Raw genomic sequence first — 12,772 nt, 5'->3', positions numbered from 1 at the left:
TGAAAACTTTACTAGTTACTTTGCAGATATAAATCATTACATTATGAAACATACATTAACCACTTTACTATTTTATACCTATGCTATTTGAAAATAGCAGATCAGGAGGTAGTACCAGTTTCCCTGTAGACAGATGACCCCCCTCCCCCCTTTTTTTTGTATATACTTTTATTTTATTTTTCATGATGCTTTTTTGTACATAGTGGTATTTTTGTTCTCTGTTTCTTATGTTGATTTGAACTGTTTGGTTGCTACTATATATGTCTATGAAATTAATTCAAGGACCCCAACGGAAACAAGTCCGCAAGGACTTTTTTGGTCGGACCTTTTAGACAAAAGTATTATAAATGTAACTGTGCTGTTTTGCATTCTTTTGCCTAATACAAATTTCAATCAATCAATCAATCATCTACAAGCTCACAACTGCGACGTGTTGTAAGCTTGTAGATCTGCTATTTTCAAATATTTTAGTACTTTTACTTTTGGTACTTTAAAGATGGAGTGCCATGATATTTTTCAACCCTAAAACCTGATCATAAGGTATTATTATTATGTAAGGATTTTTTTCAACAAAAAAAAAGTGTACAGTAAGTGTTAAAATGTTGTTTTTATGTAGACACACCCACCAGTGCATTAAGTATACCTGGTTCTCACCTTAGCACCTCCTCCACCACCTTAGCACCACCCACCTGTCCTAGTCCCTCCTCCTCCTCATGCCCACACCTGTTGTGTTATGATAATGAGGGGGAGGGTGTGGGCTTTGTGATGTCACTAAAGCGCTGTTTCTCTATTGGCACATTTGACCCTCAAGGTTTCAGCCTCCAGGAAAAAACTCCAAATAATCAGAGAAGACATAAAACACCACCGGGGGGCTTAATGAAGTTCTATCAACCTCATAGACACATGAAAAACAGAAAAAGTGCAAAAAAATGGCACCACCTCTTTAAGTACATTTTGATGCCAATACTTTTGTACTTTTACTCAAGTACATTTTTAATTCCGGACTTTTACTTGTAGTAGTATTTCTACATTGCAGTATTGATACTTTTACTTAAGTAAAACATTTTAACTTTTTCCACCACTGATTGGACCCACAGTTTGTGATTTATTATCGGCATGTTTTTGTTGTTGTGTGTCTTAGAGTGGACGGAAATGATTGAAATGTCTCATTGATTGATTTATGGAATACTTTATTAACACGTTTGAAAACAATATGCAGTGGTGGAAGAAGTACTGAGATGTTTTACTTAGGTAAATGTATTTTCACCAGCTTTTGAAAATAGTTACTTTCCACCACTGACATTATGGCAGTACAGTTATTAAAAGCCATGCTAATAACACAATGTTTCCATTGTGGTCCATCGAACTCAATTCATCATCATGACAAACGGTACATCTTTTTACCCTAAGTGTTGCCAGATTTGGCCATTGGCGAGGATACAGGGAAATGCGACTCTAAAAATAAAAGCGGAAGGAGCTAGTATTATTTTACTTAAATAAAAGTATCAATACCGCAATGTATATATACTCTGTTACAAGTAGAAGTCCGTATTCAAAATTGACTTGAGTAAAAGTACAAAAGTATCGGCATCAAAATATACTTACAGTACCAAAAGTAAAAGTACTCATTGTGAGCTTGTATCTGCTATTTTAAAATGGCCAAAATGTATAGGGCTGAAGTGGTTAGTGTGTGTTGTAATAATAATAGAAATGTACAAAGTAACTAGTAACTAAAGCTTTCATGTAAGTGTAGTGGAGTACAAGTACAATATTTTCCTCTGAGATGTAGTGGGGTAGAAAAAAAAGTGTAAATACTGAACAAATATCTAAAAATGTTACTTAAAGGGATACTTCACTTTCACATAAAATAAACATTTAAAAAATATATTAAAAATAAATGAAAAAAGTAATGGAAAAATCACGGCCCCCTCACGCATTAGAGTGTCCTACTAATGTGTGAGGGGGCCGTGATTTTGCCATAACTTCTTTCATTTTTTAAAAATATTTATTTGTAATGTTTATTTTATGTGAAAGTGAAGTATCCCTTTAAGTACAGTACTTGAGTACATAATACTTAGTTACTTTACACCACTAATGGACACAAATGATGCACACAAATGATGGAGCGCGCCTGGGCAAAAAAAAAAAAGCAGCCACTTCCACCTGTGACAATAAAGATGTTTCTGATTCAGATTCTGGGAGCTCCAATCGTGCCTCCTTGGCCCTCTATTTCAGCAGAATGCCAGTGCCTGTGATAAGTACTTGACAGCCTTGATATTATAACTCCAACTGATGCTGAGGTTGGTTCAATTATAAGCAGGATCAAAGAGTCCAGTAGCAAAAGCTTCCTCGAGTGCCTGCATGTTTGATGAAAGAGAGAAAAAGATGCAGGAAATCTCTTTTCCCCCCCACACACACAAAGAAATACTTCTGCACAGCACTGCTGTAACCGGGCTTATCTTTTTTTTAAACTAGGTATTTCAGGTGAAAGAAGAAGAGATAAAGTGCAGTCCCACATGGCCAATTCGGATGAGAATAAAAATGAACCGAGATGATCTGGTAATAATTGCATTATACCGCGCCTTGCCTTCCCCCTGTGAAACTAGCTCCGGTCTGAAAAAGGGGCTTTTCTGTCCGTTTCTCGGCTTTCTTCCCCTCAGCATTTCTTCATCTCTTCATCTTCTCTTCCCCCGAATCCTCAGATGAACCGCTCTACCACCTCAGCCACTAGTCTGTCTGCCGCCCCTATAGAAACCATGACCATTACTTAACCCATGAAGAGCGGGAAAAAGCGATCTGTCATTTTAGATCTGAAACCACGTTAACCATTATTCTATACTTGGGCCGTTCAAAAATAGCAGATCTACAACCCAGTGAGCCATAGTCGTCTATTAGACCTCCGTCTAAAACCGGGTTATAAAGTTTTTTCAACGTCTATTCTTAGCCTAGACGTTGATTAGCTGTTTTTTAAGCGTCTATATTATAGACGTCATTTCAGCGGCTATGATATAGACGGTCTAAATATAGACGCTTAAAAAACAGCTAATCAACGTCTAGGCTAAGAATAGACGTTGAAAAAACTTTCACTTTTAGACCAATTATAACCCGGTTTTAGCGTAGCCCTTAGACGTATTTTAGACGTCTAATAGCCGAAAAATGCTCAGTGGGATGCTACAAGCTTGTAGTGCGGCACCGAGTGCCGCGCTACGAGCTTGTAGATCTGCTATTTTTCTTTTTTCATGAACATTTGTGCAAATCTTTGAATATATATGTTTTTTAGAGCGATCATTTGTAACTCAAATCTTTGCTTCTTGGGATTCTGCAAATGTCTTCTAAATCCTAACAGTTAAAAAAAGAAAATAAACGTATGTTGCTATAATATCAGTGGCTCTCAAACTTTTTTCATGTCAAGGACCACCCAAAATGATATGTATTTGTCCGCGGACCCCCATCATCTCAAAATATTTTGTTCCAGGGACCCCCCCAGAAGCAAAGATTTGAGTTAAAAATGTATACATATATTCAAAGATTTGCACACATTTTCACGATTTCTAAAAAAATAAAAATAGCAGATCTACACTCGGTGCCGCACTATGAGCTTGTATATCTGCTATTTTTGAATAGCCCAAAGAAATCTAAAGTGACACAGGTGCGTTCTTCCCGGTCTTAATGGGTTAAGCTCCATACTTGGTTGTAAGAGGAATAGTGAGAATAAGCACTCTGCAGGCTCCCAGCGCATCACACTGCCTCTTTTTGTTGTCCATAGAGCCTCCTCCTACCCATCCATCCCCCCCCCCCCCCCCCCCAGGCCCAAATCATTACCACTGCCCACTACCACTAAATGAATTACTGGGCACTTCTACTAGTAGAGACTATCGCACACAGCCATTTGTTAGGGCTAAAGGCCAGTGTGAGTATTACTGTATGTTTTACCACTTAAACAATGTGTCATGTTATGAGTGGAAAAGAGTGGGAAGATATATAGGCTGTAGCCTGCTGTACAGTAGATGCAATGGATTATTATTATGTTTTGCCTCAGAATAGGCAGTGGTGTAAAGTAACTAAGTACATGTACTCAAGTACTGTACTTTTTATACTATTTTGAGATATTTTTTACTATACTAGAGTATTTCCAGTTGTCTATACTTTTACTTCTACTCCACTACATCTCAGAGGCAAATATTGTACTTTTACTCCACTACAATTACTTGAAAACTTTAGTTACTAGTTACTTTGCGATATAAATTATTACATCATAAAACATACATTAACCACTTTAGCCCTATTTTATACCTAGGCATTTGAAAATAGCTGATGTAGATCAACATTTTAGTACTATTAGTACAAAATTGTCAGTACATTTTGATACCAATACTTTTGTACTTTTACTCAAGTACATTTTGAATTCCAGACTTTTAATTGTAACAGAGTACTTCAACATTGCAGTATTGATACTTTTACTTAAATAAAACATTTGAGTACTTTTTCCACCACTGAGAATAGGGACACTATAGGGTTCATGTTGTTAAAGGAGCTACTATAAGTAGCACGGTGGCCAGCTATAGTTTGGGGTATCCGTGGCCGCTTTGGACACAAATAACATGGCAGCCCATGTCTTTGACTTCATTACCCAAGAGTCTCTGCAAGCATGTCCGGCGAGGACGCGCCGTGATTGGCCAGTCTTCGCTTTGACTGGCAGTTCTGCCTTGGTGCCTTGGCAAATGCCAAGATGAAACTCATTGTCGCCCTTATATATTATAGTATAGTATCCTCCTTTAATTCGACAAACCTCTGTAGTGCATGGGTGCATGGGTATGGGCATGTCGTGGTGAGGCCAAAATTGTTCTGCCCGGTTCTGCTCAGTGGCTGGAGCAATTGTTCTGAATTTGCACCCAGCCATTGACCCTTACCATGCACACCTAACAGCGAATCCCGTTTTTCCGATTACACAAAATCTCAGCTGTTTATTAGTGTTTTTGTGTTCACTGGCTCCCGGGTTGCCAGATCATGTGCGCATATCCCCCCACGGGTATGGTCTAGTTATAGTAATACAGTAAGGCCCCTAGCAGGGACCCCCCTGAATATACATTTAAGGAAGGGTGATTGTTATTGCTTGTAACTTTATAATTCTGTGGGATATGAATATATGCTACAGTATGTAGTTGTTACAATGTTACATAGTGCTGCTTTAATACAGTGATTTTAGATCTGCTATTTTAACATGTTCAAAGTATAAAATAATGGTTCAAGTGGTTCAAGTGACTGTGACGCTATATTAACTAATGGGTTAATGTAGCCAAAACCAAAGACATGATCATCCATTTCCAGAAGTGTAATTGCCAGCCATGCACTCTCCAATAACTATTGAATGTTAAAGTTAAAATGTTTCAAAAATATTCCAAATGTTTCACTAGAAAATAGCCAATGTGGTCAAACTGATTGCAATGCTATCATTAACTCATTTTTCTGGGGGCCCCCTGTGCGTGCAGTGTGATCGTACGGCCTAGTTGCTTCTCTTGGTCTTTGTTTCCTCAACCTTGTTGCTTTTTTCTCTTGCAAAAACACACTCATTACATCACTGTCACCAGGCACTCATACCAATTAGCGACACACTCCTCATTTTAGAAACAGCTTTCACCACCAGGCATTTTCCACTGAGTAACTGCCAATAATGACTAAGTAGCCCTTACTGAACACTCATTAATAATAACAATGACTTATTCAGAACTCACTGAATTGCACTGCGTTCACAGAGTCATGGTCACTATCTCTGCCACGTTCTCCCCAGGGCCTTGATTGCCCTGAGACTAAAGACTCATGCTGTAATTGTTCTCTAGTTGCTGGATATTAGTGTGTCGGTCTCTTGCTTGTATGTCTGAGTGGTGTCAGAGTTGTACGTGGAAGTGTGAGCAGTGGTGGAAAAAGTACTCAAATTCTTTACTTAAGTAAAAGTATACTGCAATATAGAAGTAAAAGTCCAGAATTCAAAATTTAGTACAAAAAAAATAAAAGTACAAACGTATTGGCATCAAAATGTACTAAAGTACCAAAAGTAAAAGTACCAGCATATTTTCAAATAGCCTGTATAAAATGGGACTAAAGTGGTTAATATGTGTTTCATAATATCATAATTTATATCTGGAAAGTAACTAGTAACTAAAGTTTTCAAATAATTGTAGTGGAGTAAAAGTACAATATTTGCCTCTGAGATGTAGTGGAGTAAAAGTATTGGAAATTGGAAATACTCAAGTAAAGTACAAATACCTAAAAATTGTACTTAAGTACAGTACTTAAGTAAATGTACTTACTATCCACCACTGAGTGTGAGAGTGTAAAATAATTGTATGTTAACATGTGTCTCAGTATAGGCTAGAGACATAATGGTGTTTATTTTTAGTCAACTCCCAGTTTAATGAGTTTGGTGTTCTTTAATCAGTTTGAGTCACCGTTAAAACACGCTCGCCGATGTGTTGGAGCGTGAAAAATATAAAGAGTGTCAGGTTTGGGTCAATCTGGGAACCCAGCGCCAAATGAAAAGGAAAAACAGCGCCCTCTGCTGTTTTTGACTATCTCAGTTGGCTCTGGGAGGAAGAAAACGTAGCACCCGTGCGCAAGGAATCCGGGGTTTTGGTCTGCCTTCAGCGCATCACTTCCGGTGGTGCGACTATGTTTTCATTCCCACTAACAATATTTCTACACGGAACACTAACACCACTTCTCCCAGAGAACATGGATCGTTTTGGTTATAAGCCCACTTGTTGCTATGATGAAAGAACAAGTTAAAATGTGAATATCTTTCCGTGGTTTTGTCTGCTCCGTACTGTAACGAATGACATGAGCAAGAATGATGATTATACAGTAGGCTACTACACCCTTTTGTACTTATTAAAGGTAGGGTAAGTGATTTACTTTGGTTAAAATAAGTGTTAAATAGCTCTATATTGTGATAGTACTCATTACTATAGAGTGTTTGTTCAGTAACAGGAGTCTCCATGTCTCTCCAGCTCTTTATTAAACAGAACATGCATTTTCAGTGCTCTCTCCTGATTGGCTTAAATTGTGTCGCCTACCTGAAAATGTACTATATTGTGTTTACTAAAGATCTGGAGAGACCTCTGTGACCAAACAAACGCTCTGTAGCAACGATTACTATCAAAATATAGTACTTTAACCTTGTTAACAAAAAACAATAAAAATACCAAAAAATATCACTTACTCTACCTTAATAATCTTCTTTCCCTCGCTTTTCTAAATTTTTTCTTGTCCCTCTTCTCTCTCTGTCTCTCTCCTCTCTTCTCCCTTACGGCTCTGTAATTCTGTGCATCTGCAAATGGAACTATTACTGGTCTATTTGGTTCTATTTGCACACACTCAGAGTTAAAGGTCAATTTAATTGATTTTACTGTGTAGATATTGGGGTCCGAGAGATGAGCATTTTTTATCAAATGCTAGGGTTCATGTGGTTAATTAATATGAAGACACCTCTCTCTCTCTCTCTCTCTCTCTCTCTCTCTCTCTCTCTCTCTCTCTCTCTCTCTCTCTCTCAGAGGGGCTTTATTGGCATCAGAAAACATGCGTTTACATTGCCACTGCAATAGTGGAACAAAACAGTCAATACATAATAATGTGTGTACAATTAAAAGGGAATACATAAATGTGTAAACAGAGCTGTGTTACATAGCAACTTGGGAAAACAAGCTCACGAAAACATAAGAATTGTGCTGTTTTTTACTGTCAGATTAATTATATATGATTTATTATATATACACAATTGGAAAGGTTAGATTGGGATAAACTTTTGAAACAAATGGCAACAAACAAATCTCTCTCTCTCTTTCTCTCTCTCTCTAGAACGTACACACACACACAAACAAACACACACACACACACACACACACACACACACACACACACACACACACACACACACACACACACACACACACACACACACACACACACACACACACACACACACAGTGGTGGAAAGTAACTATGTTTACTTAAGTACTGTACTTAAGTACAATTTTTAGGTATTTGTACTTTACTGGAGTATTTCCAATTTCCAATACTTTTACTTCTACTCCACTACATCTCAGAGGCAAATATTGTACTTTTACTCCACTACAATTATTTGAAAACTTATTACTTATTACTTATTACTTACTTACAAGTTACTTTTCAGATATAAATTATGATATTATAAAACATACATTAACCACTTTAGCCCTATTTTAAACCTAGGCTATTTGAAAATAGCCGATCTACAAGCTCACAACGAGTCGCTTTGCGACGCGTTGTGAGCTTGTAGATCGGCTATTTTCAAACATTTTAGTACTTTTACTTTTGGTACTTTAAGTACATTTTGATACCAATACTTTTGTACTTTCACTCAAGTACATTTTGAATTCCAGACTTTTACTTGTAACAGAGTACTTCTACATTGTATTATTGATACTTTTACTTAAGTAAAACATTTGAGTACTTTTTCCACCACTGCGCACACACACACACACACACACACACACACACACACACACACACACACACACACACACACACACACACACACACACACACACACACACACACACACACACACACACACACACATCAGAGGGGGCTTCAGCCCCTGCCGTTTTACCCGTCTGTAAAAAAGTGTCTTCTCATTTCATATCATAACCGAAGGCAGCATTCAAGAGAATTGCCTTTTCCCAACTCTCCAGAACTGGAATGCAGCATTTTATGTTGAAATAATTGCCCTGTGTGTAGAAGTCCATCTCCAATAAAGGCGTGATTGTACCTAGTTGAGCGAGGCGTCGCTCACCAAAAATAGCAGATCTGCAAGCTCACAGCGCGACGCGTTATGAGCTTGTAGACGGGCTGTTTTCGGGGCTAGCAATGTCACAACAAAGTTATGTCCAAAAGGGCCCTTTTAGAGATTTCAGCCCCTGACCCTCTAACATAGCGGTTTCCAAATTTTTCTGCGACCCGAAAGAGACATTTGACGAACTAGTGGAAATCTACAGCCGATCTACAAGCTCACAATGCGTCACAATGCAACACGTTGTGAGCTTGTAGATCTGCTATTTTTACTACTTCTTGAGTATATCAAATGTATGGAATTTCTTTGGATTTTCTTTTTTTGGGGGGGTATTACATTCTTTTGAAATATATTTTAAATTTTATTATATTTCTGAATGTATGAATTTTTTGTTGAACATTTTAGAAAATATTTTGAAATATAATTAAAATATTTTACGAAACCCAAGAGGATCATTTTACTCACGACCCATAAAAAATCGGTCCGCGACCCACAAATGGGTCCCAACCCACTGTTTGGGAAACAGTGCTCTAACATTCTCTGCTCTCTCTCTCTCTCTCTCTCTCTCTCTCTCTCTCTCTCTCTCTGTCTCTCCAGCCATCGGTGAGCCGGTGCATCTGGAGTGGTATAACCCTCAGGGTGAGCGCATGGTGGCGTCCAAGCGCGTGACGCTGCACACGGAGCCGTCGCGCTCCCGCCTCATCATCTACAACGCCGTGGTGGAGGACGCGGGCATCTACCGTTGCCAGGCAACGGACGCCGGCGGGCAGAGCCAGGAGGCCACCGTGGTGCTGGAGATCTACCGTGAGTAAACCAAATAGACACACACATCACGGCAGGGACCCTCAGGGTCCCTCAGGGTTCCATGAGGGGGTTCTAAATGGACCCTTACAGGTCTGTGAAAAAGTTTGAGAACCACACTGGTTAATGGAAACTTCTAATCCTAACCCTAACCTGAATCTGTTTTTTTTAATTGTAAGCCTAACTAACTTTCTTAGCAATTCTCTTATGATATGCACTTTAGCAATGCAGCAGTGCAGATTGATGGACAGAGACAGTGTGAGGACGTTGACAGTTGACACATCGGAAGTCATGAGCACAATCCATCAATAACATTGACCGTCTGACGTTTACCTGTACACACAACACAACATGGCAGCCGTGCGTGTGTACATGCACTTGTATTGTGGCAGACAAATGTAGTATAGTATAGTAGAATTTGAGAAATGGATATTGTGACGAACATTTTCCTGATCCTCACAATAAAAAGTCTTGTTTTTTATGGTTAAAATAGATGTTTAGATGCTGCGTTCACACATGGGCAGCTACAAAAAATACAGGCTTATTCTTTTTGAAAGCCAGAGACATATAAAGATACAAGATAAGATACAGCCGACGTTTGTAGCTGCTACTAATGTGCTGTGTATCATTGTATCTTTTGTTTCTGGCAGTGTGAACTTGGTTGCGCGCTGATGTCAACGCGTTGCAAGCTTGTAAATAGTTAGTAGTTAAACTAGTTAATAGTTTTTGGGGCACGACACGGAGCGCCCAGCTCCAATCGGTAATGTTAAAAAAAAACTCTAGCAAAGTCAAAAACCTTTAGTCATGGACTCAGACCTGAATTTAAACACACAAAGTCAGCCTCCTATCGCCTCAAATACAGTATATACTGTAGCACGGGTTAAAGTACTGACATAAGGCCTATGTCCAGTGGTGTAAAGTAACTAAGTAAACTTAAGTAAACTTTAGTACAGTACTTAAGTACAATTTTGAGGTACTTTACTGGAGTATTTCCAATGTTCAGCACTTTTACTTCTACTCCACTACATCTCAGAGGCAAATATTGTACTTTACTCCACTACAATTATTTGAAAACTTTAGTTACTACAGTAGTTATACGTAGTAACTAATGTTCTATTTCTTATGAGGACCACAATGTTTTTTTCAAATTCTACTATATACTTGTGTGGGGACATTTGACCGTCACAAGTATAGCAACACACACACGCACACGCACACGCACACGCGCACACACACACACACACACACACACACACACACACACACACACACACACACACACACACACACACACCAAAAATAAAAGCACGTCCCAGTGCAGGTCCTCCCTCACATCTAACCGCCTCATAAGCAGCTTCCCTAAACTCCTGTAGTTTCCATAGCAACCAGACGGCACTCACCAAGCACCTCCCCACCCCCCCCCACCCATTCCCATACCCGCCCGGTCCAATGTGTGTGTGTGTGTGTGAGTGGCACACACACACCACGGCATGTGGAGGACTACCTGGCTTCAGCGTGCCAACAAAATCAGTGTTGTCGGGCGGAAAACCTTGTATGCAGTAGTGTAAAGTAACTAAGTACATTTACTCAAGTACTGTAATTAAGTACGCTTTTGAGGTACTTTTACTTTACAGGAGTACTTCCAATTTTAAGTAATTTTACTTAAACTCCACTACATCTGAGAGTCAAATATTGTACTTTTACTCCACTACTATTATTTGACAACTTGAGTTGCTAGTTACTTTGTAGATTTGGATTATTATTACAAAACATACATTAACCACTTCAGCCCTATGTACATTTCAGCCATTTGAAAATAGCAGATCTACAAGCTCACAATGCGTCGCAATGCGACACATTGTGAACTTGCTATTTTCAAATGATTTGTATATGTTTGAAAACTTGAAATGGGACATTCTGCATAATGAGTACTTTTACTTTTGATACTTTAAGCACATTTTGATGCCAATACCTTTGTACTTCTACTGAAGTACATTTTGAATTCCGGACTTCCGGACTTTTACATTGCAGTATTGATACTTTTACTTAAATAAACAAATTGAGTACTTTTCCCACCACTGCTCGTATGTCCAAAGCTGCCTACTTTTCATGAAATGGGGAAAAAAAGAACCATGTGTTCCAATGGATCCAATGTAGTTATAATGTAGTCACAAGATCGTGTTAATATTTTCATTGGTCTCATATTTAGTTATTGTCGGACAGAAACCTCTTATCTCCATATTCTAACATTTTGTATGTTTTTGTTAATGAATGACCTACTTGATAATACTACAGCGTCACACAAAAGTATCAAAAGTAGCAGATCTACATAAGCTCGAAACGTGGCACTTTTGAGCTTGTAGATCAGCAATTTTTGCTGTATTATTATTTTTTAATCCTGAAAAGTCACAGTTTTGACCATAATGAGGTTTTCCCCCGACAGAGACGATTCATAAAACCCACAGACACACTTAACCACCTTCACTTTGAAAATGTTTCAAAAGTATCAAGAATAGCCGATCTACAAACTCACAACGTCTCGTGTGAGTTTGTAGATTGAGGGCCCTATTTTTCGCCGGTGTCTTACACATTATCCCTAAACTTCTTTGCCATTTTTTACTATTAAAAAAAAAAATCAAATAGTTCAAATAGCCGATCTACAAGCTCACAACGTGTCCATGTAGATCGGCTAGTTGAACTATTGGAAAATGTTTTTAAAAATATAAAAAAAACTGGCAAAGAAGTTTAGTGATAATGGGCACCCGCGAAAACAGGGCCCTGAGAGCTATTTTTGATACTTTTGCGAGACTCTCATGTTCGACGAAGTAGCAATTTATGAAAAATGAAATAATTAAACACATAAAAAGCTGAAATATGGAGCTCCAAGGTTTCTGCCCGACGGCAACACAATGGTGATTGGAAGCAGGTCTTAACTGGTCGGTCAGCGTGACGCAAGAGCCTCTCCTGTTCTACAAGCACAGTGCATAATACTCCTCAGCGCTTCATTGAACTCCCAGGGTGGATAAAAGCAGCCAAATGGACACCATTGTGAATTTGTCCATTACACTAGAGCAGTGCTTCTCCAACGGTTTTAACCCATTAAAGCCGGGAACGGCCTTTTAACACATTGATGGCCAAGATCGCATT

General features: G+C 38.7%; 1 protein-coding gene across 1 annotated transcript in view; it reads left to right on the top strand.

Moving 5' to 3' along the window:
* The window catches only part of LOC308102274 (neural cell adhesion molecule 2-like), a 172,685-nt gene that overhangs the window by 29,998 nt on the left and 129,915 nt on the right, over positions 1 to 12,772 (top strand). Inside the window, exon 2 of the mRNA XM_080451910.1 lies at positions 9,422 to 9,628. Within this exon, the coding sequence (XP_080308036.1) occupies positions 9,472 to 9,628 (157 nt within the window). The 5' untranslated portion in view covers positions 9,422 to 9,471. The remainder of the gene's footprint in view (positions 1 to 9,421; positions 9,629 to 12,772) is intronic.

This window comes from Gymnoscopelus braueri (assembly GCF_963280865.1).
Source record: "Gymnoscopelus braueri genome assembly, chromosome: 15".
NCBI classification, from domain to species: Eukaryota; Metazoa; Chordata; class Actinopteri; order Myctophiformes; family Myctophidae; genus Gymnoscopelus; species Gymnoscopelus braueri.
The sequence above is the reverse complement of the archived record's forward strand: the minus strand, read 5'-3'. Positions and strand labels throughout refer to the sequence as shown.